General features: G+C 43.1%; 1 protein-coding gene across 3 annotated transcripts in view; it reads left to right on the top strand.

Annotated features, from left to right (window-relative positions):
- LOC127566989 (5'-AMP-activated protein kinase subunit gamma-1-like) overlaps positions 1–14,581 on the top strand; it is a 64,232-nt gene that overhangs the window by 25,411 nt on the left and 24,240 nt on the right. Inside the window, exons 2-3 of one of the 3 annotated variants that reach the window (XM_052009576.1) lie at positions 4,260–4,308; positions 9,334–9,440. The exons of 1 other annotated variant lie outside the window; for it this stretch is intronic. In XM_052009576.1, coding sequence (XP_051865536.1) covers positions 4,260–4,308; positions 9,334–9,440 — 156 coding nt within the window. The remainder of the gene's footprint in view (positions 1–4,259; positions 4,309–9,333; positions 9,441–14,581) is intronic. One more of the 3 variants, XM_052009578.1, reaches the window with a different exon arrangement.

Below are 14,581 nucleotides of genomic sequence, written 5' to 3'. Positions count from 1 at the left end.
CTTAAGTCTGGTGGTATGTGCCTTCAGGCTCCTGTATCTTCTACCCAATGGAAGAGGAGAGAAGAGAGAATGTCCCGAGTGGGTGGGGTCTTTGATTATGCTGGCTGCTACACCAAGACAACAAGAGGTAAAGACAGAATCCAAGGAGGGGAGGCTGGTGTCCGTGATGCGCTGGGCTGTGTACACAACTCTCTGCAGCTTCTTGCAGTCCTGGGCGGAGCAGTTGCCGTACCAAGCCATGATACATCCAGATCGGATGCTTTCTGTGGTGCATCGATAAAAGCTGGTGAGAGTCAAAGGGGACATGCCACATTTCTTTAGCCTCCTGAGGAAGTAGGTGCTGGTGAGCTTTCTTGGCCGTGGCATCTACGTGATTTGACCAGGACAGGCTGTTGGTGATGTTCACTCCCAGGAACTGGAAGCTGTCAACCTTCTCGACCTCAGCACCATTGATGTAGACGGGTGCATGTACACCGCCCCCTTTCCTGAAGTCAATGACCAGCTCTTTTGTTTTGTTGTGTTACGGACTCAGTGAAGGTCGCTTTAAGATAGAGAGTGTGTGTGTATGTGTGTGTGGGGCGTGCTTACGTCAATAGAAGATAAAGGATGTAATGATGTTGTTGAAGAAGTCAGAAGAAGGAGAGAGAGAGAGAAGGGAGAGAGACACCAGCCTGCTTGTTTTCTCTATCGATGGATGAGAAACAATAACTGTGTTTGCCACTGAAATCCATGTATGGAAGTTGGAAGTAATCCGGTGGAGTTCACTTTGTTGCTGACCTGTAGAAGGAAACAGGTATTTGTGTGTGGACGACCACGATTCGGATGCTTTTCGGGGTGAGGAAGTCACTACCGAGTAAACACTGGAGTGTCGTTTGGGTTCCATCGTGGAACATTTGGATTTCGTATGTACTCTCTCTATGTTTTTCTACATCTACATCTTATCTTCAGACAACGGTGGTTGTTGAAGAAGCCCTTGCTCATGTTTCACCTTATGGCTTGTGGAACTGAACTTTAAGAACCATTCTGGAACTGGGAGTTTTGGACTTTGTCACACACACACACAAAGAGTTTAGTTTTGGGGTTAACGTTCGAGGTTTAACATTTTTGAATTCTAACATACATTTTTTTTTACTTTTATTTTACGTATTATCATAAGTAGTGATTAATAAAATAGTTTTAAACACTGAATCATGCTCAGTGTGTTTCTTTTGTTGCTGGTTTGTGACAGTTGACATTGAGGGAAAGGTTGTTGTCATGACACCATTCCACTAAACTCTATCTCCTTCCTGTACTCTGACTCATCACTGTTTGAGATATGGCCTACTACAGTGGTATCATCTGCAAACTTGTGGATGGAGTTAGAGCAGAATCTGGCCACACAGTCATGAGTGTATAGGGAGTAGGGTAGAGTAGAGCTGAGGACGCAGCCTTGTGGGGCACCAGTGTTGAGAATAATCGTGCCGGAGGTATTGCTGCCTATCCTCACTGATTGCAGTCTGTTTGTTAGAAAGTCAAGGATCCATTTACAGAGGGAGGTGTTGAGTCCTAGGTCTTGGGGTTTGGTGACAAGCTTGCTTGGAATTATTGTATCGAATGCAGAGCTGTAGTCAATAAACAATAGTCTAACGTACGTGTCTTTACATTTGCCTCTTTCAACCATCCCCTTGGCTTCCAGTTGTTAAGTTTCATTCAATTAGCCAAGAGCTTTTTGTCCATTTTGACGGTCTTTCAAATAATGACCCACATGACTTTACTGTTGGCAGGCATTCATGAATGGTAGGTTTGGGCTATTTCTGCAGAACCTTGCGATCTGCATGTTCTTCCCGGTAATTTCAGTGAAAGATCACAGTGGACCTGTAAGGCTCTTCTCTTATATACACTTGAACTGTGAAAGTAGTCAGGTTTGTGTTCAGTGGATATTTTAAGCTATCTCACACAGTGTGAAGTACTGGCAGTGGAAACAGCAAAACTCTTTTTCCTGAAAAGCTGAGATGAGATTGAGTGAAAGCTTCAAAACTCTGATAGATTTTTCTTAGGCAAGGGTTACAGAATCAATTTGGGTAGATGGAATTGAAATACAGACCAACCGAGATGAAATTGAATGGCAGAACAGGCTTGTGAGACCAAATGGCTGTCTCGGTTCCAAGTGTAATTAGAGGTCGCTGATTTGGTGGGGGGGGGGGGGGGGGGTGTAATTTAAAGTTGTGATTTAAGCAGTTCTCTAGAATTTAGAAGAAAATCATTGAAACCTGCAACATTTTTTAGGTGGCTCAGCAGGCTGGATACTGGGGTGATGCTCCCCGACCAAGGGGAGTCTACAACCAGGGGATGGAGTTTCTGAATAAAAAGTAGGCCGTTCAGGACTGTGACGAGGAGGTGGTGAATCCTTGGAATTCTCTACCCTGGAAGTTGTGGAGGCTCAGTCACTGAGTGAATTCAAAGTATAGGTCAATAGATTTCTGGATAATAAAGAGGATGGTGCTGGAAAATGGTGTTGAGTTAGAAGATAATCCGTGCTCTTGAATGGTGGAGCAGGCTCGAAGGACTGAATGGCTGACTGCTCATATTACTTGTGTTCTCGTGTAAGAATATTTGCACAATTAGTTTATTGTAATTTTTTTTGATTGGTTCTCACCAAATTAATGGCTTGGCAGCTAACCTGTATCAGTGACACTATTTTTAATATTGTAATAAATGTTCACTTTTATTTTGCTTTATCTGTTTGTCTAGTCTCCATGTTTAGTTTAATTTACTTTACTCTGAACCCTGAAGGTGTGAATTCCTCATTTGCTATCTGGCCTCTGTACAATACTTGCTACTGGATTTAACGTTCTTGCCATATAACACTGTAACCCTAACCCTGACTCACTGAGCCACAGCAGCACCCATGTACTGGCCCACTCAAGTTTTTGAAAGCCATGCTGCCTCTCCTTTTGATAGCTGTAGTTGGAACAGAGCAGGTGCCAAGAGCACAGACATCGATTCCAGGCCCTCAATCTATGAGATTTGCTTTCACCTGAACATTAAAGCAGTTTACTTAATCCTAGAGAGAAAACCGGTAGTGTTGTGATTCATTGTAATACTTCCATTGCTATATTTAGCTTGGTTAATGGTTGCAAGGATGTACTTCTGATGCGTTTCCTAGTAACTAACGTATCTGTTTATCTCTGCCATTTTTATTTGCGTTTCAGAAGTATCTCTCCTACAATGAATTGCTTAATGTTCAACGTGATCCTGGTGCCAAGAGGATCTCGTCTTTCTCTTGCATCTTGAAGTGTTGTGTTTCATCTCCCTTTTGAGTGAAAGCCAGCTTTGTGGAAGTGCTTGTTATCCTGGCTGTGCTGTCACTTGAATACTTGGATTGGTTTTCCATTCTATTTTCAGTTTCTTTTCTGTTGTTGCTGGCCAGAGATTTGAGTTTGTGGGATGTGATTCAAGTCTGTCCCTTAACAATAGCAATTTGAGGATTTAGAGCACAAAGCACCACTTCTTTTAACCTTTCTTCACTGTTACCTGCTTCGTCCCACCTGTGTACGTGTATTCATTTCGGGCTGGGCTGTCCAGCAGCATTGGTAAGTTTTAAAAAAAATTGCCCCTCAATTGGTCAAACTTGTGCAAAGTAGTCTGTGTACTACAGCCTCAATTTATAACAACTCTTGAGCCTACCCTGCTCGTAATTCTAGCATTGCAAACATTATTGGGTATGTCAACCTGTGAGCCCTGCATTCAGGGCTAGTACCTTTTCAAACAGCCTTCACACTGTTTGAAATGGATGAAGGAGTTTTGTCTCTGTAATTGGCATATGGTTGCTTGTGCTAAGATTCTTATTAATGTCTATGAATGCATAGTTATCGCTGTAATGCGTTCTCTTAACTTGCAGTTGATATGGCAACACAGTGCTGCCCCAGAGACCTGGGTTCAATCCTGACCTCGGGTGCTGTCTGTGTGGAGTTTGCACGTTCTCCCTGTGACTGCGTGGGTTTCCCCCAGGAGCTCTGGTTTCCTCCCATGTCCCAGGGGCGTGGGTCAGTAGGTTAATTGCCCCTGGTGTAGATGAGGGGTAGAATCTGGGGGGAATTGATGGGGATGCAGGGTAAAAAATGGGATTAACGCAGGATTTGTGTAAATGGGTGGTGGATGATCTGCATGGACTCAGTGGGCTGAAGGGCCTGTTTCTGTGCTGTATCTCTCTGTGACTCTATCATCATCTAAGTTTAAACTTCTGGCAGATTTTAATTGCATTGTTTCCTTTTCCACAGGCTACTGCTGTCATCGAAGACATGGAGAAATTGAGTTCGATTGGAGATGGTATATTTTTCATTCTAAATCATTTTATTTAAAGATTTCATGTGGAAAAGTGGTGTTTTGAGCACTGAATGTCAAACTAGCCTAGATATTTAAGGAAGTGTAAATGTGGCCAGCTTCTCTAATAGTTTAGAGCATCAAGTGGATATGAAATGGTGGCGGGGTGGGAAATAGCTAGTTTCTAAACAAGGAAGTTAGGGAGGTATACTGAGTGGAGTGCCCTAGGTATTGGTGCTGGGACCTCAACTGTTTCTGGTCTGGATCACAATCCTAATGGATAAGAAAGGCTATTGAACTAGTAGTTCCTAGACAGCTAATTGCCCCTTGAATGACTCCAGAGTTTCTGCATCTAAGCCCTGGGCCCACTCCAAGTATTAATCTCTTTTGTGAAGCAATGCCTCCTGACATCACTGTTGGACTCGCTGAGTTGTACCTACGTCCACCTGTCCTGTAGTTGTGGTTTAACTTGAGGGAGTGCTTGGGATAAAACATGAACTGTGATTTACCTTCTTTCAAGGCTAAGATTTTTTTCTGGTCTACCCTCATAATTCAGTATTCAGGTGCCAGAAATGAGTCTTTTGGTCGTCCTCTTCACTGTTTCCACATTTTGGACTTTGGTGACACTGTTCAAGCTGGGATCTGAGTTGAGCACTATGACCACAGGCTTTACAATTTGTCATTGTACCTTGGTTTGTGTTTGTTTTGTAGATTGCTGTTTTGCAATGACTGGATGCCCTAAGTCTTAAGACATCATTCTCCAATTTTTTTTTTCCCCTTGGTCCATGATCTTCGTCAGATTCATCTTGCAGGTGTTTTTTTTTACCTATTGTGCAAGAACTCAGCTATGGCTAATGAACTTCAACATCAGTGCAAGTGTATGTGTCTCCATTCCCCTCTGCAGCCACTTCATCAGACTTGATTTTTCCCTACCTTTTAATTGAGTAAAAGTACTCCATCCAAGTGGTTTTTGCAAATCAGAAGTCTCAGCACCAATCCCTGAGATGCAATGCCCAGTACATTTCCCAACCTAATCTTGTGCTCCTAAATAGGGCACCTACTACCTTTAGTAGCAGTTTTTCATGTTGAACTTTACCAAAGAATTTCTGGAAGCCTGGGTGTACTTTATTGGGTACCAATGTTTCTTGACCTTGTATGTGGGCTCTATTTTACATTCGTGTTTCTTGCCTGAACTAACCTCTGTTCTGGTTTCAATTTGATCCACCAACAAAACACTGTTGCCAAGAGCTCTGCTTTCTCGTCCTCCATACCCACAATATTCAAACAGGAAAAGGGAGCAAACAAGTAACAAGGGCAAATGTGGTTGAACTGTCAGGGCTTTGTGGACTAGGTTATCTCTGCTCTGGGATTATGTACCCTCAGGTTACCGATTTGGACTCCCCTGTTGCAGGTCACTTCACATTTCAGTGTCCATTTGGGGTATTACTTTTATTTACAAAAATGTTGGGCAGACTGAATCTGCCCATCTGAAAGTAATGATGACCAGATTTGCCAGATTAATCTTATAAAGGTAATACTCTGATTTATTCCCATCTCAGTTCCCCTACCTTGGTTATTATTAATATGACTATTGGACCTGTTGTTATCGCAGCTTGTTCTATCACTTTTCCTGAAAGTATTATCTTGGTTTATTTATAATGCTTGTTGTGCCTTTCATGAGTTTCATTTGTGGCTTGTTCCTGAGGATTTATTGCTGCTTCACCATTTTTAAACTTGGGCAATCATACAAATGACATTCAAGTCATCACACATTTGCCTTGAAATGATATAGTTTGTAGTTTTCCCCAGGTCATGTCAAATGTGATTATCCAGACTGCCACGACATCCACGCTTGTTAAACTTGCCATTGCTTGCTTGAAGTAAAGGTATTTTTTCATGTACTGAAATAGGACTTCATAAATTATGCTCAATAGTTCAAATTCTAGAATGTTAGATGTTGCCAATTTACATGAGGTTTGTTAAAATCCCTCATTAAAATGGCATTTCTGTTTCCAAAATGGTATTTTGTAAAGAGGTAGGAAGTTGTATTTATAGTCAATAGACAACTCCAAGAATCGTCCTTGATCCTTTCTCACTCTGTTTTAATTGCAAAACTTGGACCTTGAGTTTATTTCTCAGGTGTCCCTAGCATATGCAGTCCTCCATCTTGTGTCAAGTATTCGGAATTAACCAGATTTCTAAGAGTTTGCATCATGAATCTCAGATGGCATAACAACCAATGAGTTCAAACACCATTTTTGTGAATGCTCCTAACAGCCTAGGTGGTTGTGTCTGTTTTTAACTGCATTCCTTTTTATAAACCTTCTGCAATTAATTTCCTTTCCTCTATTTTTTTTCTGTGCTCTTTACCCTTTCTTAATTAGTTTAAATTCTTGCTCACTGCCTTAATTATCCAATTTGTAGAGGCGCTAATACCAGTCTGGTTTGGATGAGACCTGTCTCATCTGAGGAGCTTTTCCTGCACATGAATTTTCCTAAAGCCTAGGAATCTGAAGCACTCAAATCTATACTTGCGTTTGAGTTCCGTCACATTGATGCATCTAACCTGTTTCTGTTTTTACTAGTGCAGTGCATTGCACCAAAAATAATCCTGAAATTACTGAGAAGGGACTTGCATTTCACCTTGTCATTAGCTTTGGGATGCCCGGAAATGCTTTGCAATCAACTACTTGCTTTAAAAATGTTGTCACTGTCAAGTGCGCAAATGCAGCAATGAATTGTGTGCACGGCAATTCTCGCAAGCAGCAAATGAAATGAACATCCAGTTAACCTGTGCTTTTTTTTTTGGTGCTGAATGAGGGAGAAATATCGATCTGGGGTACACTGAGGAAAACTCCCCAATGTTCTTCATAATGCCATGGAATATTTTGAATCTGAATGAGGCCAATTGGACCTTGCCCAATACTGAGGGTCTGTCTAGATTACGTGCTCCAATTCAGGAATGGACTTATACTTTAGTCAGAAAGTTGTGGGTTCAAGTTAACTACGTCAGTCTGATGACCCTCAAAGTCTTGTACTTCAATTTCAAACATAACCTCTTTTACAAGACTCCCGTTCTGCTCTTTCTTCCCTTTTTTTTAAATCCCCTTCCTCGTGCCAGTCAGCCAATGAAGCATTCAGGATTGGGCTGGCTATACTACTAGTTGTGCAATAATCTACTCTTTTTCAAGGATAGTGTCACTCATTTGCCCCTGGGTAAGCCCTTGATCCACTGCTGTGGTGTTAACAGATGATCCCTTTTCTCGCACCTCTATTGTTGTTCTTCTCAGTGTCACAAAATGCAAGTCTACTAGAAAATTGCAATAGCTAGATTTTTTTTCCCCTGCTGCTATTTGGTCACCTTTCTCCTTGCCCTGTTTCAATTTCTCTCTGTGCGAGGTAACACATTCAGAAGCCTTTCCTCACAATGCAGGTTGTGGGACATAACCTGCTGTTCATTGAGCTCAGCGTTATGCAGCCCCCTCAAAAGAATTCTTTTGACATGAAGTACAGTCACCGTAAAGTATGCAAATGTGGCAGTCAGTTTTTTGCACAGCAATTCTCGCAAGCAGCAAATACATTGCAGGTACAGGATGCCCTGTGGCATGGTGCCACGTATGCCAGAGTTCACCAAAGTACCTTGGAAATGCAATGAAAGATGGTTTAATTCTCAAGCTAACTAAATTAGATGGGACAGCAGAGTCTTATCTGGCAAATGAGAAGCTTCAGGAGGATGTAGACAATACTCAAAAGTGGCCTGGAAAATTTGTGTTGCACTCTGAAAGTGAGGGCTGTTGATTACTGCTGGGTCACTTGTTCATTTTAAATTTGAGATTGATAGGTATGTTATCCAGGGGTATTGAGGCATACAGCAAAAAGGCACGTATATGGGGTTAGGTCGGAGACCAACTATAATCTCACTGAGTGGTTCAACAATCTTGAAGTAAATGCTCCTATTCTCGTGTTCCTGGGGGCAAGTTGCTTGAGGTCGAAACTGGAGCAGGATTTGAGTGACCATGGATGCAACATTATCTTGTTCAGTAACGGCAGAGCACCAGTCAACAGACCAAATGAAGCTGAGCTATTCTGGCAAATCAGTGAGAATGAGTCTGGAGCCCTCCTGCTGTAGTTGTAAGTGCTCTGGCCAAGCTTCACCTTGACTACCACAAATACCAAGGCTGTTTTGTGTTGCTAGAACTGAATTATGAGAAAAGAATATAAATCCTGCACTCGTTGACCCTAAAGGAAAATAAGAACAGACTCTACAAAAGTTAGAAATTAAGTGGACCAAAAAGGAGTTGATTGTGCAGGGTATTTAAAGTTAACTGATGACTATAGAATAGGTAAAAATTGGCAAAAGACAAATTTAGGACTGATGTCAGGGAAGGCACCGGCAAAGTGAAAATACCTGGATGAGTTTCACTTCAAGCTAATGAAGGTAAAATCTCTGGAGTCATTCTAGAGGCAGGTCAGTCTTTCGTAAGCTTCTACAGAATGATGAGGTAGACAGACCTGATCGCTTCCTTCGGTTGTCCTTATCTTTGTGACGTTTGGAATTGGAAATTGCTGAAAGGAATTTGGGAATGGTAGAACGTATTGAAGATGCACTCCTAGAGCCTAAATATTTCCACAGTAACCATGGTATAAATAGTTCAAAAGCACTTTCTTTCATTTATATCCCACTTTTCTGAAGCGACCAAGAGCTAAATTACACCCAGCGCAATTGTACTCTGTTTATCATCCATACATGTTCCAACAGTGATCAGGAGTACGAAGTATAACCCTGGAAGCAGATTATCTGTGTAACCTTTGACCAGGAATTAACTGGCCAGGGCAGAAAATCTAAAATGTCCAGAGAAAAATAGGAGAGAAATGAATTTAAAGCATAAGAATAAACCTGTCGCAGGTTGTTTGCGTTGTGCCAGCGGTTGCTGTTCTAGGCAGTCCTGTACATCTGGGGGGGAGGGAGGGGGAATAAATTATTGTATCCTTAAGAATCTGGACCTGTTAACTCTTTTTGTTGAATTGCAGTGAATGACTCCAACAATGAGGTCTACACCCGCTTTATGAAGTCACACAGATGCTATGATCTTGTCCCCACCAGCTCCAAACTTGTGGTATTTGACACTTCTCTGCAGGTAATGTAAGGGTGTGGAGTTAATGCTTTACTTGTCCAAATATTGCTGGTGCCTATACACTTAAGGGATATTTAAGTTTCTATTAATGCTTTCTCCATTCCTTGAAATACTCAAAGCAGTTTACATTTACAATTAATTACTTTGAATTAGGCAAACCTTTTAGCCAAGCAGCTGAATTGATTAGAACCATTAATGCACAAATTGTGCAAGCTTGGAGCATGGTAACGATCATTTCTTTGTGAAATTGCACCTCTTGCACAATGCACCAGGCACTTCCATATACATTTCACTTAGCAAGTCCAGTGTTTTACTGCTGACAGGTGTGTCCTTAATGACATCACTATTTGCGCAATGCTTATATCCACCTTTACTGACATAAATTGGAGCTCAAAACTGTAACCTACAATCTTTATGGATTGGTCACAGTGGAAGGAGGAGCACATTGTGCCAATTTGTTACTGATACTATTTAGAAGGACAAAGCTGACATTGTGAGACCTGACTGAGCAGCTTCAGGACTGACTGCAGGCTGCTCAAAGTCCACAGAGTTTGTTGCAACTGTTTTCTCCGGTATTTAGCTCTGAGATTCTCACTCCGTGTGTGCCTCATTAGTGACATTGCTGGCAGCACTCCACTCACTGGAGAAGACATTGTGGCAAGGAGGGAGGAAAGATGTGTCTATCAGAGAAGAGCCTGCTCTTTGTGAGTCTTCAGAGGCACCAGATCCTACCTGGACCTCTCTGAACAACATATCTGCAGGCTCTGGTTTTCCAAGACTGTCACTGAGATCTGTGACATTCTGCAGGAAAACCATGGAGCTTGGACTGCCCTCTCCTTGGGATTGTGGTCATATTGGCTCTCAATTTCCTCACCAAGTGACTGTATTATATCTCTGCCATTTCCCCCCAACCTGCTGCTCACCACCGCATCCGGGAGCTTTCCCAGGTACTGCAGTCATACAAAAATGATTTCATTTGCTTTAATTTCAGAATCAGATTTGTTATCACTGACTTGTATGACGTGAAATTTGTTGTTTTGCGGCGGCAGTACAGTGCAAAGACAAAATTACGTTAAATTACAAAAATAAATAGTGTGGGGGGGGGGGGGGGGGGGGAAGAAAAGGGATAATGAAGTAATGTTCATGGACCGTTCAGAAATCTGATGGCAGAGGGGAAGAAGCTCTTCCTGAATTGAGTGTGGGTCTTCAGGCTCCTGTACCACCTCCCTGATGGTAGTAATGAGATGAGGGCATGTCCCGGATGGTGAGGGACCGTAGTGATGGATGCCACCTTCCTGAGGCACCGCCTCTTGAAGATGTCCTCGATGGCGGGGAGGGTTGTGCCCGTGATGGAGCTGGCTGAGTCTACAACCCTCTGCAACCTCTTGCGATCCTGCACATTGGAGTCTCCACTACCAAGTGGTGACTTTTGGCAAGGTGAAAGTGGCATCTCGGTGACCAGGATCGCTGATTTCCCAAAAGTGTAAGCGGTCATCGATTGGACTCCTCTGGCCACAGGGGCTCCCCTCAATCACCTGGACATTTTCATCATCAGGAAAGGTTTCTGCTTGTGGATCAGCAGTAGCATTTCCTGATGGTCAATGCCACGTTTCTGGCTAGTATGTATAACGGCTTCATCCTCAGTGAGACCAAACTGCCAGATGTTTTCAGCAGGCCCCTAGGGGACAAAGCATCCCCACAAAATCCCTGGCTCCTTGCATCATCCACACTAACTGAGCATAGATACAGGAGGAGCCACACAAGTGCAAGATTTATTGTGGCAAGCGCCATTGTTCTTCTGAACTGCATCAGTCCAGGGGTGCCCTGCAGTTTATGCCAACCAATGTGGAGACTTAGTCATGGAGTGCGGCAAACAGAAGACATCAGCAGGTACTGCAGGAAGACCTGGAGCCTGGGGGCCACGAGGCAGACCTTGAAGAGGAGCAGGAGGAAGCAGGTGGCTAGTAAATACACGTCCCTACTCGGCATCCACTGTCTTCTCTCCCAGCTCGACAGAGGAGGCAAGCATTGGTTGTGTGGTATATAAGGGATGTCCTGATGGACACTCCGCATAATCAGTCTGTAAAATCATCGTCCCCAAGGCAAACCCAGAGAGTCTCCCCGTACTCCCATGGTTACCACCAACCTAGGACATCAATAATCAGGAAGGGAAGCCCAAGTGACACTTAATTCCTCACGTGCTGCTTTGCAGGTCCATCTGCACTGATTAGAAGATGTTGATCAATGAATTGCTGATCCAGTTACTGAAGGGGCTTGCTTGCTGTTCAGTGGTCTGCAGATCACCCTGATTTTCATTTTTGTATGTGAAATTTATTCTCGCATTGCCCCACTGAGTGGGGATTCTCACATCTGCAGGAGACGACTGTAGCCAGCTCCTGCCAACCACCTCTGGCAGGTCTGCTGGTTCCCCCCCTGGTGTGCATTCTGCTGACCCTTTGAATGTGGGAGGGATCTCCCTCTCCCCCTGCAGCCTGTCTCCTGTAGATGTGGGGCTGCCGTGCGAAGTGTGCCTTTTGAAAGCTGATGCCTTCTCTGATTGCTGCTCAGCAAAGTGTCTGCAGCTGCGCTAAAATGAGTGTGGTGTTGTCTGGAACGGTACAGGTCCCATATTGGCAAGCCACCCCAACGCTATTTCAAACATCTTTTTGGACAACTTCATGATTTTTTTTTTGCCAGGGCCCCCAACAAGTGTTAGTACTGCAAGCAGTGATGGTGTAGTACACCAAAAATAGGCAAAACCCAATTTCTAGGCTACTTTGTGTAAACGTGGTTCCTGGGATAGCAATGCAGTGTTTCTGATGATGGTGAGTAATAGCAGGGCATTTAGCAAGGTAGCAGGAAAATATCTTCTCTTTGAATAGTATCAAACAATTCCTAGCACCTACATGAACCAGAGCAGACAGGCCTTGGTCTTAACATATTATCCATTGCACAACACTCCAACAGTACAGCACTCTCTGCATTTTACTAAAGTGTCGGCCTAAATTTATGGTCCCAAAACTTTTAGCGTCATAGAATTATACAGCACAGAAACAGACCCTTCAGCCCAGCTCTTCCATGCCAACCATAATGTCTGTCTGGGCTAATACCACTTGCCTGCATTTGGCCCATAACCCTCAAGGCCTTTGCTCTTCATGTACCTGTGCAAATGTCTTTTAAATATTGTACTTGCACCAACAGCTTCCTCTGTCACTTGTTCCATATACCCACCACCCTCTGTGTGTGTGGGGGGGGGGGGGGATAAAGTTGCTCCTCGGGTCCCTTTTTAAATCTTGCGCCTCTCACCTTAAATCTATGCCCTCCCAGTTTTAGACTCCCCTACTCTGACAAAAAGGCTGTGACCATCCACCTTATCTACGCCCCTCATGATTTTATAAACCTCCTATAAGGTCACCCCTCAGCCTCTGTCGCTCCAGGGGAAAAGTCTCAGCTTATCCAGCCTCTCCTTGTAACTCACGCCCTCCAGTCCTGGTAACATCCTCGTGAATCTTTCCTGCACCCTTTCCAATTTAGTGACATCCTTCCTATAGCAGGGTGACCAGAGCTGTACACAGTGCTCTACGTGTGGTCTCCCCAATGACTTGTACAGTTGCAACATGACTCCCCAACTCTTGTACTCTGCCTTGACTGATGAAGGCAAACGCTGCCTTCACCACCCTGTCTATCCTTTCAAGCAGTATAAATGCACAGTGTGATGCTTCTGGACCACATCAATACTATTCAGAAGATTTACTTTATATGTTTGAAGCTGCTGCTATCAATCAAACTTGGCCAGATGTCCAGAGACTTTAGGTTCTACATGTGACCTTCTGGTTCCAGATTGAATGTTCTGTGCTCACGTCGTGCTTTGCAGGTCTGGGATTGAACCTGCAGCTTCTGACTGAAAGATGTCTTTATTAGTCACATGTACATCGAAACACAGTGAATTGCATCTTTTGCGTCAAATGTTCTGAGGGCAGAACACAAGTGTCGCCACGCTTCCGGTGCCAACATAGCATGCCCACAACTTCCTAACCTGTACGTCTTTGGAATGTGGGAGGAAACCCACACAGACACTGGGAGAACATACAAACTCCTTACAGACAACAGCGGGAATTGAACCCGGGTCACTGGCGCTGTAAAGCATTACGCTATCCGCTACACTACTGTGAAAGCTGAGAGCTACTGAGCCAAACTGGCACATGAGTGGACTCGTGTTACTTAACGTATTTAAAGCCCAGAGTCTTCCCTCCAAATATCCTTCAAAGTTCTCAAGTACATTCAAGGTATTACTAACTGCCCCACAGGTGAATAAGTTGGAGGATCATTTGCCCGGCGCAGTACCATAGTTATGTCAGTCTCTCAGTTGGCAAACATTGGGGACTGTGTAAATTGACTCAATCCACACAGCTGGTTCAGGAAGATCTGAAGGGAATAAAATCACCACCAATAAAATTAAGAAGTGTTTTACAATAAGTTTAGTGAAGGCAATTTCTATGTTACTTTGCTTCCATATCCTAATTTTCCCCCTCAAAATGTTAAATCCTTTTAAATTTGATGTTTGTGTTTGGTTTACACAGAGTAAGTAAAATTGGAGTTAAAGAGAGTTGAAGAGTTTGAGAATAATTGGTGTGTTGGCCTTTCATGGGTTCATTGTTAATATTCATCAAAGAGAAAATTATCTGATCACCCTCTTGATCTTAATTTCTATTCTTAAGAGTAGGTAGTGTTACTAGAAAATTCCTCCAACTGGTCAAAGGTCAAATTTGGTGGAATATTCATCTGGGCTTCTGAAGGAATGTGAAGGAAATGGCAGGATCTCATCCAAATGGATTAGTTGTTCTCATCGTGGTTCATACTAATGATTTAAATATATTTTCCCTTAGTTCCTTTTATGACTACATGTGTATTCCTAAATCCTGTTTATAGTATGCATATAACTTTTTAAGAAAAATGTACTCTGTTTGGCACGACTTCTGATACATTGTCATTACCAGCCACTGCTGGTAGTTGGATCTTATTTGATGGCACCATTAAAGAATGTTTGCCGAGAAGCTCAATCCTGTTTACTTGCCTTTTTAAAATGTCGATTATATAAGAAGCTGTAGATGCTATCTTCATGAGTTTTGTTTGGGTTTGACCAA

Source organism: Pristis pectinata, chromosome X (assembly GCF_009764475.1).
Source record: "Pristis pectinata isolate sPriPec2 chromosome X, sPriPec2.1.pri, whole genome shotgun sequence".
Classification (NCBI taxonomy): Eukaryota; Metazoa; Chordata; class Chondrichthyes; order Rhinopristiformes; family Pristidae; genus Pristis; species Pristis pectinata.
This window is presented reverse-complemented; position numbering and strand designations above follow the sequence as displayed.